This window comes from Strongylocentrotus purpuratus, unplaced genomic scaffold, assembly GCF_000002235.5.
Source record: "Strongylocentrotus purpuratus isolate Spur 01 unplaced genomic scaffold, Spur_5.0 spur5_scaffold_8, whole genome shotgun sequence".
NCBI classification, from domain to species: domain Eukaryota; kingdom Metazoa; phylum Echinodermata; class Echinoidea; order Camarodonta; family Strongylocentrotidae; genus Strongylocentrotus; species Strongylocentrotus purpuratus.
In genome coordinates this window covers 16054697-16078138 of record NW_022145614.1, presented here as the reverse complement: position 1 = coordinate 16078138, position 23442 = coordinate 16054697, and the positions used below count along the sequence as shown (strand labels likewise).

Genomic DNA, 23442 nt, shown 5'->3' with positions numbered 1-23442 from the left:
TCATAAGAAAACAACACTAGATAGGATAGAATAAGAAAACATAGCAGCAAGCATAAAAATGTTTACAAAACCTCTCATCCAAGTTTCAGAATCAGAAAAAAAACCTCTATCATAAAAATACAAAGACAAAGCAAAGAGTCTTAGCAGTTTAAAATGTCACATGTACAAATAAAAAAAAACACTTTAAAGTATGGTAGCTGCCACAAATAGTAGTGAATACATAAGCATGGAACTACTTTAAGGTGAATACATGAAATGAATGCAAGCTACATAAAATACTGCAGCTAGTTTGGCAAAACAAAGCTTTTATGCAAAATAACTTGTATTTACACAGAGATACTAGAGTTGCTATCGTTACAGATAGATGTTTGCATAAATTCTATGAAAATTATTGATTTCCAAGTTGTTCAAATTAAAAAAGAGTTAAACATACTAGACATAACATATTACCAATATGAGGGCCTTTCGCACAGAGCAATTATTGAGCATTAAAATGTCATAATTGTATGCCTATCACAAGAACCTCACTTTATAGAAATTTCACAAATTAGTGAGATCAAGATTTTAATTCCAATACCAGAACATGTACCAATATTAAGATTTTTCTTGTTGATTGGTTTTGATTTGTTTGAGTGAAAACCGGTGGATAATTACCTTCCTTGATAATTCTAAATAACTTTCTCCACATTTTCTTTGAAAGAATTCCTTTTCCTTGCATTACCTGGCAGGCTGGCAGTCCATAATGATTTGGATTGGTTTTGCGTAAGTTATTATTTAAGAAATTTGTCAAAGATATTAAAGTTAAAATAGATCACATCACATGGACAGACAAAAAAAATCAATCGATAAATAAAAATAATTTGTAGAAAAAAAAATCACTATTTTCAAGCCAACTTCTGCCTTTTGAAAATAATGAAACATATACTTTGTATAATGGTTAAACAGTTTCATTTGATCTAATATGTTGACTAAAGAGCTCAATTTTTAGATTTACCCATCCATATAATTATCAGCAAATATAATGGAAGACGAATAAAAATATTTAGTTTCTACATCTCATATCAAGCACCTTACAATAATCGTCATACACAGAAGCAGATTTCTTCTGAAATGGCCTCTCGACCGGTCCCTTGCATAACTAGTGCTTTTTAAAGATATCATCTCATGGCAGACTAAAAAAAAAGAAAAATCCACTCTTTCTTACTTCAATAAAAGTATATTCTTTTATAAATTTCATATATATTCCACTAGCAAATCTAGAGAGCTCATTTCTTTCTATACTATGCAAGAAAATATTTCACATTTGTTTGGAAGACACTGTTATTAGCCACTATTCAATATTCTTCATATTCAACTGCAGTTAAATCTGGTTTAACCAAGTCCATCGATTCGAGGAGAGCAAAGAGTCAACCTGTCTAATCTTCTCTTACTTTGACAAAATCAAAATGAGAAATCAATGTGATGTGACGATGGAAATTGTAAGATAAATGAGAAGATCACGGGAGGTTGACTCTTCACGCTCCATGAACTAGCAGACTCACGATAACTCAACCCACTTAATCAAGGGTTTTTATCCTGTACTAAAGGCAGAAAAGCATTTATTAATACTGGTCATTAAAAAAGTAGCAGTTGCCACTCATTATTTTACAAAGTATGGCAGCATATAATACTCTTAATATTAAATTTGCTGGTTTTTGTGGTACAGAAGACACACCAGATATATTTGCATTGTTCCCTTCCATCTCCTGTTTTTAGGAAATTACAAATCAATTTAAAATCACCCGCTCGGTCAATCTTCAGTCAAAGTAATCTTAAGAATTATGTTTTGGTTTTGCATTCTACCCGAATTACCTAATAACGTTGGTCTGTACACACTCGTGTAGTTTCAACCTCCAGTTCTGTTCAGTGTAATTCAAACATACAGCATATGATTATTGAAAACACATTTTCAATGCTTGCTTGTTGAACCGACATACCTGTGTTTTAATGAAATTAGCTTCATTACAACTATCCAAAATGTATTAAAAGGAAATGCGAGTACACAAAACATTACTGTCAAATGCGTGTTTAGCTGGAAACAAAAATGTATGAATTGTTATACAGACAGTGTACATATATTTGATGATTCATAAAAACGCAGACAAACACTATTAACTAAGCTCAATTGGGTTTGAACGACAATGTTAAAAATAGGCAATGACGACTATGCTATATGAATGAAAATCTTCCCAAAGAAAGAAGCTAAAGATAAGCCTCTTATAGATAGAAGTAGTTAGCTTCCTTCAGGCAGATGAATAAAAATAATCATCACCATTGCATAGGAGACATAGCTGTAAGAGGTGGGATAATAAAACTGACGTTTGATTTCCATCTAGTCACATTCACGCACTTAATTTATAAGACACCTTTATCTAAACCAATCAGACACCAATATCTTGTGTTAAAAACTTGCTGACAATGGCATACTGGTAGTAAAGAAGTAAATCATTTTTCTATATCACCTGCCTTGTAAAGCACTGTAAATAAAGCTCATAGCCTACCAAGTTTATATAGCATAATTTTGTTCATAATCTAAACTTAATATAAAGTTAATAAGCACTTCTTAGCCTAATTTTCAACAAATAGTATAGATTCAACTTGATGTTATGGAAGCTTATAACGAACATTTAAAATACTATATCATCACTAGAGAACCTTCGTTTGAGATCTGACAAAATAATTTAATACTGTTTCAATGATATAAAATGTTTTCATAGTTCAGTCTCTCTTGCAAATGGGTGTTTCAGACCAATACTACACATTATTATGGAGGATTGGAATATGGATTGCTATGCTACATTACAGGTCGGTCACTCGGTAGCCACCTAGTGAAGTATCATTTACAGACTCTTGTTCTCGTGAACCGCTATCATGACGGCCGTTGCGTCTAACCTGTGGGCCCGGTCTGCTACCGTACGAGTAGTGTCCAGTGTTCGTCTTCTGAGGTTGAGGTGGGTTACTGGCTTTGAGGGGGTCATGAGGGGAGTAAGGAGGGGGGTCTGATGGTGGTGGTGGAGAGGCACGGTAGACTTGACCTCCGGTGCTGCTGCTGCCGCCACTGTAAGGAGCGGGTGTGTACTGCGGTGGTTCCGACGGGAGCGACCCCGACTTGACGGAGGGGTCATAGGTTGCTCTGCCTGAGAAGGAGGCTTCCCGGGCGTGGTGAGGCGAGGCCGACGGTGGGGAGGTAGGGGGGCTGACTACCGGGTAGGTGGTGCTGGGGGAGATCTGAGGGGAGTAGACGGCGGTGGAGTCCTCCTCTGACAGGGGGCCGGAACCGGCGTAGCTCAGACCGGGGCTAAGATCAGAGCTGGGGGCTATCCTGGCTATGTGGCAATTGTAGCAGAGGAGTTTATCGGTGAGTGGGTAGCAGCGATGGCCGTCATCATCAGACAACTGAAGGTTACAGTCCTGCAAAGGGAAAGCAATAAAAAACAATCACTGTATCAATATTCGTAACAACAAGGTAAATATTGTAAAACATAAAATGTTCTGGAGTCTACATCTTGGCCATCATGTATCATACAATTTAATTCAATAATTAAATTCATTTATTTTTCCTCTTTCAATTGTTCATATTTACAATGATGGTACATGTTAACATATTCACATATAGATCAGTTTGCACAATACAATACATTAAAAAAAAAAAAACATGAAATGGTTTAATAGGCTTAATCAATTCTTCATCTAACCGGAAGCATTTTGTTGTACATGCTATATATACATTTCTATACATCTCTCTGCTACAATTACTTACAGTCTGGGAGGAACTTCGAAAGACTTTTCTCTTTTTTTTAATTTGTTAAATCTACTTAAAGCCTATCTGCACTCTTTTGGCCAGGGGATTAGGCAGGTGGTTATCTCATCTAATCAGCTCTCAAGTAACATAAGAAAAAGGGGAGCCTGGGGGGTCAACAGATACCGCTTAGGCATTGTTGGCTATATAGAGGGTGCAAGTAGCTACAAGTAGTGCAGTCCCACTTTAATGTTAGAGGTAGATTAGAGACCCATTCTAGTACATGCATTTCAATCTGCATTGGTACACCTTCATTTCAAAATTTTATAGGAAAACAATGTTTTGGTAATATGGGATTATTATTGAAATTTGTAAACATAAACCTTCATACATGTACATTTTTCTGTAAAAGTACTCTGTAGAACAGGATATAAATCTTCCATAAATAACATTTTGCCAAGGATAAAAAATTGCCTCTTTTCATTGTTACAACACACATGAATGGAATATGAAAGAACCAATCTATCCCCCCATGTGGGAGCCAATCACCCATGAAAATATGAAGAATGGGAAAAGGTTTGGATGCTTTTGTGAAGCGCTTTGGATATAATGATGTGGTCATGAACTACTGGCTTCCATTGCACTGTTTGGCATAATATTGTTCAAACAGTGGATGCTTGTAGCTTATCAAACAGGACATGCAATACACATGTTTGAGGCACTTTTCTCTTTTACATATATCTTGCCATACTATGGTCTACCGAAAGGCTAAATCTATTATCAATGCTATGAATTTATCTGTGACATAGGGTTGCCTTTTCTCTTTTTACAAGAACATATATTAGTTCAAAGTCCAAATAAGTCTCCCATTTTCTTTTTAACATCCCAGCAGTTGTACAGAGTATTCACAAAGTTAGAAAAGCTTTCATATTTGTTGCTCCTGTTGAACTTGCCTCTTGCACAACCCACAATACAAACAAAAAGGGGCCTTTGGCAGGTAATTGTAATCATTCATTTTACTTTTTCTTTTAAAACATCTCCATTGTATATGTGTTCAAACTTCAAACATTTTTATTTTCCTTTTAAAACACATGTCTCATGGGAGTGTTTGCACCAGGCTGTAAGATTTCTTGGAGAGAGAGAGAGAGAGAGAGTAATGCATGGTGACGAAATATTATTTCAAACCCGCTGTCTGTCTGTCTCTCTCTCTCTCTCGGTCTCTCTCTCTCTTTACCTCTCTTTCTCTATTTAGTATTGGCAGGGAGCAGGACCATCTGGGTAAAAACTAGCTTCTGAATAGTAATGAAGTGACGTAATTGGATGTAAATTAGCCTAAATTGAATGATGTTGAATGAGGGTTCTATATTAGACAATTTAAAGAAAGTCTGGAGTATCCAGACTATATCCTCTCTCAAAGCCTTCTGTTGTATGAGGGGAAATTAGGGCAGTGTGAGTAGACAGGTTCCATACTCGGTTTAATAGACCAATTGTCAACGAAAAGGAGAACTCCTCCCACCGGAAGTTAGGGCTAATTCCACCTACTCACTGCCACCCACTCACCGAGTCAACACTAGCAACTACACACAAAAGCCCCCCAAATCCCTTTGGGAGCTTAACTTTAACAATAGGGTTTCTGAAGTAGACTACTACTTACATGACAGCGGTAGCATTCAACGTGGAAGTCTTTATCCATGGACACGACTCTCACGGTTTCCATTGTGCCCTGTGGGGAGAGTAGGAAAAGAAAGAGAGAGAAGTGAATAGATTCTCAGGAATCTGGTCTATTCAGAATGGATTTTGAAAGAGTTTCTGAGAGCAGGGGAGGTTTGGAATAAGGAAAGGCCTGTTAGCTGGTGGCAATGAGAAACATACTGCTTTATAGACAGTATAACACCTATGTAATGTGTACAAGTGTTGAAGGTATTGATGATTGTCAATATACATGTACATGTATAGAGAGGGAAACCCCTTTGTTGTCAGAATACAAGGAAGTTGTGCAGAAGCAGAAATATTACTAGTACATTGTACATGAATACAGTACTAAACTTTCTAAATTGTATGAAATGGTATCTAGCATCTGCATATATCTGGATATACTGTGAAGATGAAAACATAACTAATAGCATACATGTAGAAAAACATTAGTGATTAAAACAGAAAATTGTGTAAAATGTGTTTTAATACCAAATGGGACAAGGAAGTGCATACAGACTTGTAAAGATCACAAGAATCAATAACACTTGTGCACAATCAATCAAACATTGTCATGATAGGAAAATTTAGGAAATTTGGATTAGTCTAAAAATGCCTGCAGATCAGGGCTCCACAATTTTTGTTTGGAAGGGGTCTGGATTTAAATTCATAAATTCTATGTGTATGGGCTCTACTTTAAAATTTTTGATTTTTTTTGTTTTGTTGATTTTTTGTTGATTTTTTGTTGTTGATTTTTTTTTTTTTTTTTTTTTTTTGGGGGGGGGGGGGGGGGGGGGGTGGGTTCCAGAGTTAGATTTTGAGTGCCAATGTATTATGGGCACCTGCTAGTGTGAAGCCCTGCAAGATTGAGCATTTCTTTGGAATGTACATGAAGTACATATGTAGGTGTTTGGTGCAAGATGCTATTTATATCTATTGAGACTAACTACTGTAGCATTAGCCCCCTTACTTTGACAATTCAAAATTCAAAGTTAAGAATTATGATAAAAAAAACCTTTTTGTGTGTGTGAATGTCTACAATGTAAATACTACGTATGGCAAACATTTAAAAGGAAAATACAGATTAGTATTAAGTTCTTATTACATGGTCAGGTGATATATGTGCAATCATGTGAAAATATTCAATACAAATTACCTGTTGCACTCACAAGGCTTCAAGATCAAAAGAACATCAACAAAAATTTTAATTTGGCATTGATTTTGTTTTTGGCATAATTCTACATGCTTCGACCAACAGAGGTTTATTATGAAAATGACTTCTAGCACCGCTTTTTCCTTTCTGCTAGATTTGCAAAATTTTAGATAATAAGAAGACATTAATTTCAGCTTCATGTCCTGTGACTCCTGTACATAAGGAATCCCAATAAAAGAATGATAGTTGATACATGTACATGTACATAGTGATTTAGTGAGAGAGAATTTAGAGAGCAAATTTAAAGAGAGAGAGAGAGAGAGAGAGAGAGAGCGAGAGAGAGAGGCATGAAATGTGAGAGAGTGTAAAACTAAATCATCCATACAATAATGAAGAGCTCACAAATCAATTTCTTCAAAAAGAAATATGAAGAAGGAAAGAAAGCAGATAAAAAGGGGAAAAAAGGGGATAAAAGAGAAAGATGAAGCAGATTGCTTTAGTTCTTACCGGTGTTATGGGCTCGATACACGCAGCACACTTTGGAGCATATGTCCTGCAGCGATAGATAGAGAAAGAAAGCAAAACAGAGATGGAGGCTTGAAAAATCTTTCTTGACCTTTTTTTTTCTTTCTAATAGGAAGTGAGGAAAAGCATCATTTTTTTAAACAAGGCTGAAGAAAATGCAAAGAAAAATAAGTTTTGAGACACTGCCACATGCAAACCCAGCATGAATGTATCTATATTTCTACACAATCAACCGATACGATGTAGCAAGCTCTATCTAATTGTAAGTCACAAAAAAATGAGTATAATCAGAAGGGAATGCCATTTCGAAAACAAACATGTATTCCATATGAAACGAAAATGGAGAGGCAAAGCTCTATACATGTTTACTATTCAACAAGAAAACAAGTAAACAAATTTACAAGCTTCACAATTTGCCAATACCACATCAAAATAAAAAAGCTAAATGTTCAACATATGACCAACAAAACATTGCTCTCATGCATGCACTTCTTTCATTTTATAACAAATACAATGTACAGGTACATGTAACACAAATCACACATGACAACAAAAAAAGGAAATCAACCTTGGAAGAAAAGCTTGATAAAATTGATAATGTGCAAAATAATGGATACTTTCTGGATGTCACATGTACATGTACATGTACATAAATAAGAATTCATTTTTGTCTTTCTTTCTTTTTTCTCTTCATTTTTCAACAGGAAACAAAATGTTTGAGAGTAAATAATGGATCTGACTGATATGGGTTCTTTGTAAGAAGAAAATCTTTTCTTTTACATTACAATGATGTTCATTATTCATACATGTACATGTAGTTCGCATGCCGTGCACGTTTTGTTTACATTGCATCTCAATGTAATCATGTACATGTACATCTGATCATTCATATGTACATGTACTGTACATATATGTATGCACAACGCTTCAATAGATCCTTGTCTTCTTCCCTGTCCATGTATATTATCAAAACAGTCAAATACATACAAACCTATATCCTGTTGATTTTAACATGAATAGGATGCTAATATTTGCCTAAAACCAGAGTATTCACTACCAGATTGTCAATGTCAAGACGTGATCTTCAAATAAATCCTAGAATGAGTGTCTGAGCAAAAGAGAATGAACAAATTTGACCCTAAAAGTAAAATGATATATTTCTCCCAAACTTGATATGCCAAAGGACCCCCCCCAAAAAAAAAATAAAATAAAATAAATAAAAATAGGAGGGGCAGTGGCCAGTGTGTGTGGGTAGCGAAAAAGCTGCATACATGTACATGTAGCTTCTGGCCAGGTGTTATGACACTTCTTTTTTTCCAATTGTCCTTTTAACTAATTTTTGTCTCCAAACACTTGCACAAATTGAAACAGTTTGAATATTGCAATTTTCATGTTCATAGAAAATGCACTATGTGGTGAATTTGACTCTACCTACAATATGTACATGTACCATACTTTAAAATAAAATTTTCCAAATTGTGTGCATCTGTACCAATTACAGTTTTCAACTGTTTGCCCGAAAGCAGCCCCGGGCATATGAATTGGGGCTAGGTCATTTCTGAAATGTCAGCGTACAGTGTACATAATCAAAGGCCTGAAAGAAGGCTACACGACCAAATCACAACAAGTCTTTTTGTCTGAATGCCAGGCTACAGTTACATAGTAGTGACTTACATGTACATGTAGTACAGTGAATACAGAGAGTTCATGTACACTGGAAGTCATGTAAACGAGTCTGTTGATTGAATACAATGAAGGGTAATGCTGATTGTGATTGTTCATTCTCCTATCAAATCATAATACATGTGAGCAAACAGGTATAACATAGAAACAAGGCCGAGTTCAAATCATGATAGAAACACCTTGTGTAGGAAAGTGTACAGGTGTACATTACTGAAACCAGGCAGTCTTCCTACCCCCCCCCCCCCCAACCCTTTAAGAATAGACACCCACATAATGAACTACAGTACATTGGTTTCTCTTTGCCTCTAATCACATAAATATACAATACATAACATTTAAGCAAAAGCTGTGCATTGTAATAACAGTACATGTGTACATGTTTTGTTCATTTGTACATATACTGTACATTACATGTAGATGCATCACTGTACCTGCATTCGTACAGTAGACAGTAGTAAACATTTACGTATGGCAATGACATGTACATGTAAATGTGGAAAATATGAAAGACTATAAATGACAAAACAAGACAAAATATAATGAACGTATACAGACTGTTTACCTTTGCATTCTTCAAACATGACAAGCACAAAAGAAAAACAAAATACAGGTAAATCAACAATATATTCCAGGAATTCTGTTTTTGTACTCTACAAACTACCTGACAAAACTTTTATCTGTAACAGTACATGTGGGCCATCTCCACATACAGATGTAGAAGAATATGTACATTAAAATTGGCAGTTTCCAAATGGATGGAAGAAAAAAAATAGGATGTGAAATATAGAATGCACATGTACATGTATACCACATGTAGGACATTAAGTTTTCATAATCCATTGATGTGCTTAATTTTCTATGAAAACCAAACAAGGGATATTTGACTTTGAACTATTTACCTGTTCATTGGTATGCTAAACAGCACACATGAACTCCTGTAAAGTTTGAACATTTTCAATTACAGGTCTTGAAATGTAAATTATGTATAATTTCAATTCCTTTTTAATCATCATAAAAAATATCAAATGGCTGATATGAATGAATACCACAATACCCGGTAAACAAAAGTTCAATATCTTCTTTAATTCTGTACTGCATTTTTATGGAGTTATGACATTGGAAATTATGCTGAAGATGAAAATCATGTTGAACAATTATGAATGAACAATTATGAATGAATAATCATGGACATGTACACATATTAGTTTCGTCTGAAACATAAACAAAATGATTGTAAATCACTGTACATGTATATTGCCAATTGATGTACAGGTAGACTGTATTGCGTTGCCTGAAAGATACATGTACAGTAGGTTATGTATATGTAAATGTACTGTATGAAAGATTGAGCAATATTTACATGTTCATGACAATGAAATGGTGGTTTCAACAGTGCCTAAACATTGGTTGGACAAAGTTGGGATTTGACCACCCTTTGCATAATGAGCTAATATTTCATGCACACTTCACCCAAGTTTGCTTCTGACAACTTCATATGCTTGTTGGAAATTTGTTCATCCACACATCAAGTACTGTACATTGTTGCAATATACTTTTTAAACCATCCCACAAGTGATAGTTAATCTATGCATCATATACAAGCTTTTCAGAAGTTTATCAGACCTAGCAACAATTACTCTAGATGTAATCTGCATTTAAGTATTAGAATGCACTTGTGAAAAAGCATTTGCATTGTCTTGAAATCTTAATGTATTATGAAACTAGCCTTTCAAGACAATCAAAGGGATGATATAGACAAGATGACTTACTTGTTATATTCTCTGACACAGTCAATTGTAGCAAGACAATCAGGGACGATAGAAATAAGGTGACTTACAGTGTACTTGTGATAGTCTACAATGCAATACATGTCAAGACAACCAAAGGGGTGATATAGACGAGATGACAGTCCTGACACAGTAGTGCATCAAGATAACCAAAGGGGTGATGTAGACAAGATGACTTACTTGTGATAGTCCAGACACAACACTTGTCAAGACTAACCAAAGGGGTAATATAGACGAGATGACAGTCCTGACACAGTAGTGCATCAAGATAACCAAAGGGGTGATGTAGACAAGATGACTTACTTGTGATAGTCCAGACACAACACTTGTCAAGACTAACCAAAGGGGTAATATAGACGAGATGACAGTCCTGACACAGTAGTGCATCAAGATAACCAAAGGGGTGATGTAGACAAGATGACTTACTTGTGATAGTCCAGACACAACACTTGTCAAGACTAACCAAAGGGGTAATATAGACGAGATGACAGTCCTGACACAGTAGTGCATCAAGATAACCAAAGGGATGATGTAGACAAGATAACTTACAATGTACATGTACTTGTGATAGTCTACAACACAATACATGTCAAGACTAACCAAAGGGGTGATATAGACAAGATGACTTACTTGTGATAGTCTTTGACGCAGTATATCTTCTGATCCACATCGATGGTAAAGGGGACGCCATCAAGGCATTGGTTGCAGACTACACACCTGAAGCAGCCTGGATGATAGGACTTGCCCATCGCTTGAAGAATCTACAGCGTGCAAGATCAATGATACAAGTTCATAGTTACAGACTTACAGTAAATGTTTGTTTGTTCTCAATGGCAACATACTTCATCCAATCAGACCTAACCAATTGACGAATCAGGGTCCCACTTTCACAAAATGATTAACAGTTGAAGAGTTTATTTTGAAAGGCATTTCAATTGAATATTTCATGTAGGACTGTATGTCCTTGAATTAATTAATTTGTGTATGTTTTTACACCTGAAATACATGTAGATATTTAAATTTGTTTTTGCTTTCTTTTGGATGGAAGGGGAGGGGGAGCGGGAAGAGTTTCTGTGTGCAGGACTTGACACAAACAAGCACCCCTTGCACAATACCTGTAGGCCTGTACACACATGTACCTCTAGATCTCCAATTTTTTTAACTATCAACATGGCACTCAAGCACACAGATCATATGGTTTAAAGCCTGACCCCCTGTGAAGAGAAGAATGGGCCCTGCCATATGACTTGTAATTAATTCATTGTACAGGTAAATATCACATGACATATCACATGACGTGATGACTTACAGTGTCCATGATCAGGTGACCACATACAGCACATTTCTCAGCCGTCAGTTGGAATCCAGAATACTGTAGAAAAAAAATGAAAATCAAAAGACAGAATAAACAGCATTATATGAATAATTCAGAAATATATATATATATATATATACCAGTGATATTCTTTCTTTTCTGATGCCAATTGGAAATATGTACAAGTACATGTACTATGACACAGGGTTTTTTACAATAATTATACTCTTTTCACACTGGTTTTGCTTAACCCATACTTTGCTTAGCCCTGTACTATCCTTAACCCGGACTAACTTTTTTGGCTTTTCACACACGTTGTTTTTAGTTCCATACTAACGCCTATTCCGGAATAAGAAAATTCACGCTGTTCTCACTGCGATTCATTAGCTCCAGATATCGCAAATGTTATGATTAGACAGTGGGCTCCTTACTTCGCATCTGGTCAGCTGCGATATGCTCCATTGCGTACATGTAGTACCAAACTATTTTTCGTTTCTGTTCTCATTCACTTGCTTGGCACCGCAATTGTGGAGTTAGCAGGAGTTATCACCACAATAGCGGGGTTAGCCCTGCTATTTTGCAGGGCCAGTTAAACCCCGTACTATAGGAGGGGCTAGCCCACTTTGGTAAATACGAGTCTGAACAGAAAGTGGAATAAGCTTAACCCCGGACTATAGGTGGGGCTAAGACCCCCTCCCACCCTTAACCCTATCTATAGTAAGGGGTTAAGCAAAATTTTGCCAGTGTGAAAACAGTATTAGAGTATGACAACAAAAATGTTTATTATCTTTTTATGTTTTTTATGTAAAGTTAAAGAGAATTAATTTCATGGTACTCAGTTCATAACCAGAGCATGCATTGGTTGCACAAATACAATAATGGGCAATCATCCCTCGATAGACAGTTTAACTGGTATATGTATTGTACATATAGTGATAAAATGAGGACATGAGGTCATACCCAGAATTGTTTGTAACCTTCTTCAAAGTTCATATACATATGTACAGTACATGTACCTGTAATATTTTTTCTCCCATTTTAAGGTTAAAGCAGATTATATTTCATAATACCATTACGTGTAGTAATTGAAGCTCAGTGTCCACATTTTTTCAGTTCCATCATAGGAATTTAATTTTGTTTAAAGAGGGAACAAGAGAAAGAAAAAAAAAAGGAAAAGAAAAAGAAAAAAAAAAAGGGAAAAAAAAGAAGAAAAAAATTTGTTCTCCACCTCAAGGCTGCATTACCAATAAGTGTCATTCCCTATACCGTAATTAGTAATAACGATTTGTTGTAAAAACTCTTTTCTTTGCTTTGTCTGATTTGGTTTAAATATTCATCACCTCTTTCTCTATTTTTGTCCCCCAGGGCAATATATATTTTGCTACAGATAATTGATTCCACTTTAATTATTTGGGAGATAGGGCAATGGCATGTACCTACTGAAATACTACACTCTGCTTACATGTAGGTATGTACATGGTATGCAGTACAATTTAGAGAATAAAATGACTGTAAGCTATAAAAAGTATGATTTATATGTGTCTTGTTCATTCTAAAAAAAAATCCAAACCAGTCTTGCCCACAGAATTCACTTTTGCTTTACAGTGTACATGTAGGTAAGTACATGTAGGGGCAAATTCTACCATTATACAAACTCCAACTACTCCAAAAATGTAATCTTTGATCCTGGCAATAAATCAAAGTTGATTGGCCTACTTTTGGCATTAAACAGAGAATTTTTGAAAAATGGGCCTGCACGTGTACATAATGGTAAAGGTTCTGCACCATTAACTTTTTCGGTGATGTGCAGTAGTCTCACCTCCTATACATTATTAAAAGGTTTACCCTTTCATATTACTTTCCTTTTCATATTTAAGGGAGGTTTGTGTAAACCACTGACTCAATTTCTGATCTTTTGTGATTTTGTACCACAAATTAATATACTTGGTATTCAAAATACTATTGGTATATCAACTTCATAAACAATTGAATATTTTGTGTGTGGATCCAAAGTAGAATTGGTCATCTGTAGAGGGTACTTATGACATGTTTCTTCTCTGGCATGAAGAATAGCTAGTATTACAAATGTACATGTACATTGTATGTGCCGGTTTTGCTTCAAAGCGATGCACTGCCTCAAAATAACTCTAAATCTAGGCCTGTAATATTGCATGGTATAATTGTATTACCTAATACTCTTTTCACACTTGTTTTGCTTAACCCCGTACTTTGCTTAGCCCCGTACTATCCTTAATCCCGGACTATCTTTTTTGGCTTTTCTCACTGCAATTCCTTAGCCCTGTACTAGCCACAGCGTGAATATTCATTAATTCGCTCCACTGCTGGTCCCGGACTATTTTTTGTTTCTGTTCTCATTCATTTGCTTGGCACCCTATTGCGGGGTTAACAGGAGTAAAGCCCCAGTCCCATATAAAGCCGGACCAGCACGGACCAGCACGGACCACTCCGGACCATCCCGGACCATGGTCTGGGGTGATCCGGGATGGTCCGGGATGTTTTGTTAAAAAAATCGCAAAACCGTCTCCCCGGACCCAACACGGTACCACTACGGACCGCCCCGGACCGTCCGGGCATAGCCCCGGCAGCAGTACAGATCATTCCAGACCCAGCACGGAGCCGCCACGGACCGTCCCGGACCACCCCGGTGCCAATACGGTGCCAACACGGATGACACCGGACCATCCCGGTGCCAACACGGATCATCCGTGTCGCCACCGTGCTGGGTCCGGGATCATCCGTAGGGGCGCCGGGGTGATCCGGGGTCAATAACTCACTCCCGGACTGCCACGGATCAACACGGACCGCCCCGGCGACACTACGGATGACCCCGGACCCAGCACGGTGGCTTCACGGATCACCCCGGATCAAACTATTGTCCCGGACCGTCCCGGACCACCCCGGCAGTTTTTGACCGTCAAAAACATCCGGGGTCGACTACCGGACCGCCCAGGACCATCCAGGACCATCCAGGTCCATCCAGGACCACCCCGGTGCCAACACGGTGTCAACACGGACCGAATCCCGGATCACCCCGGATGGGGTCCGGGATGGTCCGGGGCGGTCCGGGACGTATATGGGACTGTAGCTTAAGCACCACAATTGCGGAGTTAGCCCTGCTATTTTGCAGGGTTAGTTAACCCCGTACTATAGGTGGGGTAAGCCCACTTTGGTAAAACCCAGTCTGAACAGAAAGTGGAATAGGCTTAACCCTGTACTATAGGTAGGGCTAAGACCCCCCTTTAACCCCACCTATACATGTAGTACGGGGTTAAGCAAATTTTTGCCAGTGTAAAAAGAAAGTGGAATAAGCTTAACCCCGTACTATAGGTGGGGCTAAACCCCCCCCCCCCCCCCCCCCCCATTTAACCCACCTATAGTACGGGGTTAAGCAACATTTTGCCAGTGTGAAAAGAAAGTGGAATAAGCTTAACCCCGGACCATAGGTGGGGTTAAGATACCCTTTAACCCCACCTATAGTACGGGGTTAAGCAAAATATTGCCAGTGTGAAAACAGTATTAATGTAGCCCACTTATCCTCAAAGATGGGTAATGAAATATGGGATGAGACCCAACAACACAACAGGAGGGCTGCTAATCATGAGCAACCCTTATCAAGTCAATATTGATCCTTCTACAAGAGATACCATGGGCGAAAAAAACCAAGATAAGAACACCAATACCACAAAATCTACAAAATTCACATTTTTGGAATGGTTTAAATTTTTTACAACCATTGATTTATAATTAAGCCTTGCCCAGATATGACGCTGTAAGTGTAAACCAAGGCATTTTTTTGAATGGTGTAAATTACTCTTCATACACCCTGTACGTCAGTAGCTTCTACATGTAAGACAGAACTCAGTGAATATGTGTAGGCTCACAATTGTCTTCATTTACACATTTTTTTATTTTAAAGTCATGGTTTAACACTGCATATCAAAGGAAGCCTCAATTGAAATCAAATTTTCAAATTTCAATGTAAAGTTTAGGTTTACATGTACATGCACTTCATTGTCGAGTGGGAGTTACATACCAATGTCTGAGGGTTTTTTTCCAGACAAGAAATTGAAGTGATAAATCATTATATATTATCTCTGCTACATTCAGAATGCTTACATGTAACATGGAATACAATTCATCCAACACTCCCACTATAGAGATAAAGGACTGCAAACTTGCGATTGATAAAAGAGAATTTACGATTGATTTGGATCAATTGCAACTTTTTATAAGACGGGCCCTAATGTCTGAAAAGAGGGCGTTTTGTGGGTTTGGGGGTGTGGTGCATAGTGCAGTGGTTCCCTACATGTGCAGTACATGGCAGCAATAGCATCTCATAAGTCCCATTTGTATGTAGTACCGGTACATGTTTTTGTTATAAATGAAGTATACCTAGTGAAAACTACATCTAGGTTCCCTATGCTACATGTATATAGAAGCAGCATTTTACTAGAAGGGTGTTCTAACTGAAATCAAGTTTGGAGTAATTTGGTTCCTTTAAATGCCCTGGGTCATGAGAAGGCAAACATGTGTAATCACTGATCAAACAAGTTGTAAACTATGATGTACTCTGACCAGTGGCTATTGAAGATAAAAATTGTAACCAAGAAGCCGAGGTTTAATCCTCATCACCAGTTCACCACCACTTGAATGGAAGATAAGACAAATTACACTTGCTTTAAACAGAGCAAAATCAAACATACATGTATGTACCTGTTCCCAAAAAGTAAACACCCTGTACAAACAATGTAGCAATTAGAAAATGTTTGTGATTAGGGACTTTGGTGGAAAGTGCTTTATAACCACAGTTTTTATTATTCTTGCAGAAATGTATGTATATACAGTGTACAGTTTTTCACAGATTTTACTTTGCTCCATATCGGTATATAAGATATAAAGCAGCGACAATGAAGTGTAATGTACACAGAGGTATACCGTTACTTGTACAATGTACCTGTAAGCACAGTTTGAAAATGAAGTGTTTCTGCAATACAAGAAAATGAAAAGTCCATTTTCATTTTGTTCTTACCAAGTAATCTTCCTCGCAGTATACTTTCCCATGAACATTGTAAAATGCTTTTCCTCGCAATGTGCGGCCTGTAGACAGAAAGACAAAGAAAAAATAAAAACATAAACATAAAACATGTGAGAGAAGTTATGCACTCTGAACATAAATGTAGCTCGTTCATACAGATGCAGACAGTGTTAAATGCATAATAAAGGTAATACCGTAATAGTACTTTGCAAAACCCAAGAACGTTTGTTTGTTTTTATAGAAAGGAAAATGTCATTTGTGCATGCAATGTAGAAGTGTACATGTACATGTATGTACTTTATGTTGTACATCATTTGGTACATTTTGAATATCCTCTTTATTGACAAGGGGTTCTGCTCATGACAGATTTTCCACTTACATTCCAAAATACAGGTGCTGTTGTTAAAACCAAGTGATTTCTCTTTGAAGTGTCAATCATTTCTATATTTACATTTATATATTTTCGCATACACCTGTACTCAAATGGACGTTCAGTATGGTAAATACAGTCAAACCTATCTATAGCGACCGCCCAAGGGAGACACAAAAAGGGGTCTCTGTAGACAGGTGGCCTTTGTAGACAGGTTCCTTTAGTGCATGTTTCAACGGAAAACCATTTTTAAAGGAAACAAAAATGTAGTCTTTGTAGACAGGTGGTCACTAAAGCAGGTTTGACTGTACGTCTTGGAACTCTTCTTTAATAAAAAGTGTTTGATTTCATGCACAAGACATTTCTATGTAGGATCCATTTCAGACAAGAGCAACACATGCTACTTCCATTAGTATGGGTCCCTACATTCTACTTCTGAATACTTAACCAAAAAAAAACTGTCTAGACTTTTGACAGGTTCAAGATCAGCAGCTAAAGCAATTTCTGAGCACCCTTGGTGGGTTACACTTATAGCACATTAACGATACATACATGCTAAAGTCATAAGTTTAGAGTACAACTTTTTGACAGTCACAAACTTTTGTCAATATAAAAGCATGGAGATATAAGAAGAGATAAAGTATGTATCATCAAAAAGAGTTCATCATCATGTACATGTATAGTTGTACACTGCATTTTGATTTTAAAGACTGGATCAATATGATACATGTACATGTAAAGATGATGGACTACATGTACATGTACATGTACATGTATGTACAGGTGTACATTTAGACCTTGTCATACATCCATGTACATATAAAATGACAATATACATGTACAAGTGCATGTTGTACAATGTGTATGTAAATATATCTTTATGTATGTATGTATGTATGTATGCATGTACATTTACATCTCCCGTGACCTCGTAGCTCGTTAAATTGAATGCCATCATTAGACAGGCTTGGTTCAAATTAGTCATTGTGATTGCCCTGCTTAAAGGAATGCTTGCTATGTACATTACTACATCCCACCACGACTGTGGGATTAACATGTGCTGCTTGCTTTCCTCTCAATGTTGACAACTTTTCCAGGCTGATGTGATCCCATTGATAGGACGAGGTTCGCTCTAGTTGTGCGACACATGCTCCGGCGACGATTGCTTTGCACATCACTTAACAGCAATCTAAATGTCAACTTTGGTCCTGGACTAAATACTATAACCAAACCCTAAACCTAACCTCTATCTACAACCAACTGAGTAATTGCAACTCAAACTCTTACCCTACATAGTACATGTACATGTACATGTACATCATGTTTACAAAACAAAGCCCGGAGCTATTGTCATCGGAGAGTACAATCATGGACCTACTACAGTCCATGTCTGCCTGAGTACCCAAGATTTGTGGACATGTACATGTACATGTAAAAAGTGCAAGTACAGTACATTTGAAAACATTGAAAGCAAAGAGGAAGTCCATCCTCGTATCAATTATCAGGTTTATCGTGTACATGTATGTCAAACTTGATATCGGACCTGATAAACTTAGATTAAAATGGAGAGGATAAAAATGAGAGAATCAGAATGGTCAGGGACAGGGTGGATTAACTGGATTTTCCCTTTAATATCAGAGTTCTTACCGCAGGAGCAGCCTGTGAATCAGGATGTGTAGTACAGTTTCGTAGACTAGTAGTAGCATTTACCCATATCTTTTTTTAATTTTATGATAGAACCCATGATACACCTGCATAAGGGTGAACTTTCTCCCTTTAATATTCAAGTCCGACCCTACTTACCACAGGAGCAAATTGTGAAGCAGGATGTGAATTTAAATTTAATACATGTATCCATCTTATTTTTTTTCTCCATTTTTTGTCAAAGCAAGGATAGAATCAAATTTACATCTGTAATTCTATTTATTAAAGGGTGGACTTTCCCTTTAATATTAATCTAAGCTCACCCTACATGTACTTACCACAGGAGCAGCATGTGAAGCAGGTTGTGTGGTAGAGGTTGCCCATAGCTTGGCATGCCTGGCCTGCACCTGTCACCTTCTCTCCACACTTCACACAGTACCCTGTTGATCACAAAAACAGAGTAACATTCAATGTAATGTCGCACCCTTCGGCCTAAAAAAGAAAAAGATCTGTTATTGCCCTTTAGATGCCAAAACATGGGTTGGTAGGTCAGAAATCTTTTCTTTATTACTCTCCCTTTGGGTTGATATTTCTCAGTTTTTAACGCTTCAATACATATTTTTTCTAAAAAAACAGTTTAAAAAAAAAAAATTAAAAAAGCCGACCGTAGATTTCAAGATTTTTGGGTCAGTCGCAAAGGACAAAACAACATCTTTTTTTTTAGGCCTAATTCTAGTCTCACAAATTCTTATTATATTATTATAAATTTGTAATGGCTGGTTCGGATGTAGTGCTGTCAAGTTGTCAACTGCCACAATAAAAGCAGCAATATTTTCTTTTTATGTGTGGAAATGTTTTATAAGATAGGAAATGTGAAGCATGATGCACTTAATGTTATCAGATTAAAAAAAAACATGGTTTTGCTAGGTTAGATCCGAACAAACCTTTAATTTTCTAATTTTATTGACTTAATACTTATAGCATCACAAACTGCCTTTGTAATGAACAAGAGGAACACTGCATAAAGTACATGTACATTTTGTTATTCTGTGAGAAGATTAGAAGAGCTCTATAGCCCTACAAGAAAACTATGATTGCATTGATGTTTTCTTCTTCTTCTTCTTCTTCTCCTTCTTCTTCTTCTTCTTACATGTACACATGTACATGTATCTCCTTTCTTTATTTCTCTTTTTAACTGCAAAAGGGCTTAAAAACAATATAGTAAGACTAGTAAGAGGGTCCTGTTGATTTCATTCTCAACATGCTGAGATGTACATGTACAGTGTATTTCTTGCAACCCTATCACAGCCATCACATATTTACTTGGATGGGACTACATGTACATGCACAGTATACAGTACATGTGACTGTACAAGGCTAGCTACGTAGTAATACAACAGCGCACAAATTCCAAACAGTGCATATTCGTAGGTCCATTACTATTAGCCCAGTGTGTATCAATGAATTGACTATGAATCAGCATGACTACTTTGAATGGTAGTGTTGACTCATTTTACATGCTTATAAAGAAGTTTACATATCCTATTCAAATTCATTCTATTTCTTTTAAATGCTCTTGAGTCTTGAGGATCTAAAAAAACTTTCATGACTATTGTCTCACATCTACATGTAACTAACCAAATATTCATAAAGATGATATTAGTTTTACATGTCCATGGATGTAAAATAAAACAAAAGGTGAAAACTTTGACTAATAACATGACTTGTATTAATTATGGACCAAACTTATGCAATAAATATATCAAGATGTAGAGTGGCATCTTTTTCTGGACCAAAACAAAAACATGGTCAGGACATTTCTTCATTTCTTCTAACATATATATAACATCAAAAACATTTTGAATTTTTAAACTACACTTCTTTTTTTGAGGGGGGCAAATCAAGATAACATTTTTCTTCACACTGTAAAGTTTAGTCATGACTAAACACAATTTATCTAACATGCTCATTATAATTTTTGAATTTTGATGTACATGCACACAAGACGTAGACTTCATTATGAATAAATCATACCAAATTCTTCTCCCTCTGGGTTTTCTTCCAGTTCTTTTTCTAATTGCTGCGTAAGTTCCTCCAATTTTCTCTCGGCTTCAGAAGGTCCATTTGATTTCTTTTGAACAACCTCGTATCGTAAAAGGGGGTTTGTGGACTTGTTCGAATTCATTGGCACACCCCCTTGTGAATGTCCGGAGCCAGTTTTTGGTCTTACACTGGCTTGAGATTGTTTCGAGTTGGAAGCATTTATTGGCGTCGCTGGGGTTGTGTACATTGCCGCCCTGTCGGCGACTCTCGCACCTGAGTTGCCTTCTGGAAGAGGCATGTTTCTTTCACTACTTATTTTACCACTTGCAATATTACTGGAAGACTGTGGTCTCCTAGCCTGGGACATATCACCCTGTTCAGTTTCTCCTTGGGACTGCGCAGACCATAGATCCTGGTAGTCCGTGGAATGTTGCGCTGGGTAAGGATGGTCGTGAGAGTTTGAGCGGATTTTCGGTGCCGGTAGGAAGGAATTGGTATGCTGATGGGAGGGGTAGATGTCTGGAGGTACGCTGTGGTTTCTCTCGCTGGGATGTTGCGCTCCTTGCGACCTAAAGGATGTTCTCCTTTCTGGACCCACACCTCCTCCTTGGCTCCTGTTGCTATGAGAAGAGGAAGTGTCTCCGGAGCTGTTGCTAGCTATTGATGATCGTTGGGATCCGGCAGGAGAACCTCGTGCATGCCCTGAAGAAACACTTCCAGATCGTTGGCCGTTGTTGATGTTGGAATATGAGGCTTCCCGCTGGTGGTGGGCAGTTGAAAATGAATCACGCTGATGGTGGAAATCACGCCGTCTGTCATCAAGAGCAGCATCGCTTACGACGGTCTGATCATTCCTATGGAGAGAGGTACCCGATACATGCGAAGTCTGTGAGACTACACCGCCGTAGCCTCCCGCGTTGTAATCTCGAGTTTGTGCTACCGAACGCGGGGGACACAAATCGTCGGTAATCCAAGTCGATCGCGCTTCAGACCTTGTTTGTGACGAATTTCTGGAAATAACAGATCTGTCATACGACTCCCTTCCGCATGAATTCGACTGCGAAGGTGAAGGGTCAAATGCAGATATCGCCGAGTTCCTTTCGTTTGGCCGTAAACCACGGTTTTTTGTATGAGACTCCGTGACTAATGTCGGAGATATTTCACCGCTTGCAAGTCGCTCGTTCGCATTGGCCGCTGAGTTTGACCTCGACATTCCATATTTGGATCCTTGAGATTGTGGCGGGTAACTAGACTTGAGGTTGGCAGAATATCCTGTCACATACATGGATTTCTTGTCTGATTTCAATCCAGGTGGTGGCGAGTCCCAGTTATGCCGATCAAATTGTCCGACCGATGAATGACCATTGCGATTCCAGTCGTTTGAAACCACTCGACTGGAGGCCGCCATATTTCCCGGCGGGGGCTGGCCAGTACCCGTCGACGCACGATGACCACTGACCATGTCGGGACCAGGTCCACTCGTATGTTCCAACAAACCCGAATTACCATCCATGAGCTCGTAATCCCCAGCTCCCAATAATCCTAGCTCAGCTCCTACAGGCTGCCCCATTCCTCCTCGATGTTGATGATGTTGTCTGCGATCTCCAGCATCATTTGATGAAGATGCAATCAAATCTACATCTTGTTTTTGGCGATGAACATGCAAATTATTGTCAAATGTCCGTTGTTGAGACTGTTTTTCTCTCCTTCCATGATTATCAGTTCTTGATTGACCGTTAGAATTGTTCAAGTGAAGATCTCGTATCAAATATCTCGCTTCTTCACGGAAATGATCATTTCGTCCCTCGTAATTATTTAACGATTCCATGATCATATTAGCGTTGAGAGAGAACCAATCGCCTAAGCTCCGGGTGTACAATTGCCTAATATGCACTCATATCGACTGCATGCAAGCGCAGCTCGGATCCCTACACACGGCCGGAGATTCAATTCATACTCCAAAAATACACCTGTTCGCATCGCCGCGATGATGTCCGCTCACATCATCAACATGCCCGCGTGGGCGGAAGGATATTAAAAACAAGAGGAAATAATCTTATTATGATTGCGACGATATTTTTATTTTATTGTCATGGCATTTGGAGCGTGGCCTTTAAGAAACATTAGAAAATCAAATCAATGGAGAAGAAGTCTGACGAAAACAGAAATCTGATCGCGAACAGGTGTTATGTTTCCAGGAGTTTCACAGCGTAGTATTAAACCAGCGGGTTCAGTTCAGTGCACTCTAACTGAAACCTCAATCAATGCTCGTCTGTGTGAAAAATGGTAAACAAAGCGGGCGTTACAAAGGGTTTGGGAGTTGTTTACAAGTGTAGGGTATATTCCAAAACAATGAAAATCCTAGATCCATTGATAGCGTCGCGAGGCAACAAGAA

The 23442-nt window shown here is 37.8% G+C and overlaps 1 protein-coding gene across 1 annotated transcript; it reads right to left on the bottom strand.

Annotated features, from left to right (window-relative positions):
* Window positions 1-622: 622 nt before the first annotated feature.
* On the bottom strand, window positions 623-23107 carry LOC588004. Its single transcript, XM_787706.5, has 8 exons — window positions 21038-23107; window positions 19342-19443; window positions 16984-17051; window positions 11928-11990; window positions 11249-11379; window positions 7131-7176; window positions 5433-5501; window positions 623-3450 (listed from the first exon to the last, which is right to left on the bottom strand). Exons 1-8 carry the CDS (start codon window positions 22878-22880, stop codon window positions 2839-2841), a joined length of 2934 nt encoding a protein of 977 aa, XP_792799.3. The 5' UTR covers window positions 22881-23107; the 3' UTR covers window positions 623-2838.
* Between the last annotated feature and the right edge of the window lie 335 nt (window positions 23108-23442).

Bases quoted from the DNA above. Each gene is read 5' to 3' on its own strand.
- LOC588004 (XM_787706.5), bottom strand. From the start codon at position 22,880: ATGATCATGGAATCGTTAAATAATTACGAGGGACGAAATGATCATTTC. The intron at 11,380-11,927 runs GTAAGTCATCAC...TGCACGCTGTAG, and splicing joins GTCACCTGATCATGGACACT to ATTCTTCAAGCGATGGGCAA. The intron at 7,177-11,248 runs GTAAGTCATCTT...CTATCGCTGCAG, and splicing joins TGCGTCAAAGACTATCACAA to GACATATGCTCCAAAGTGTG.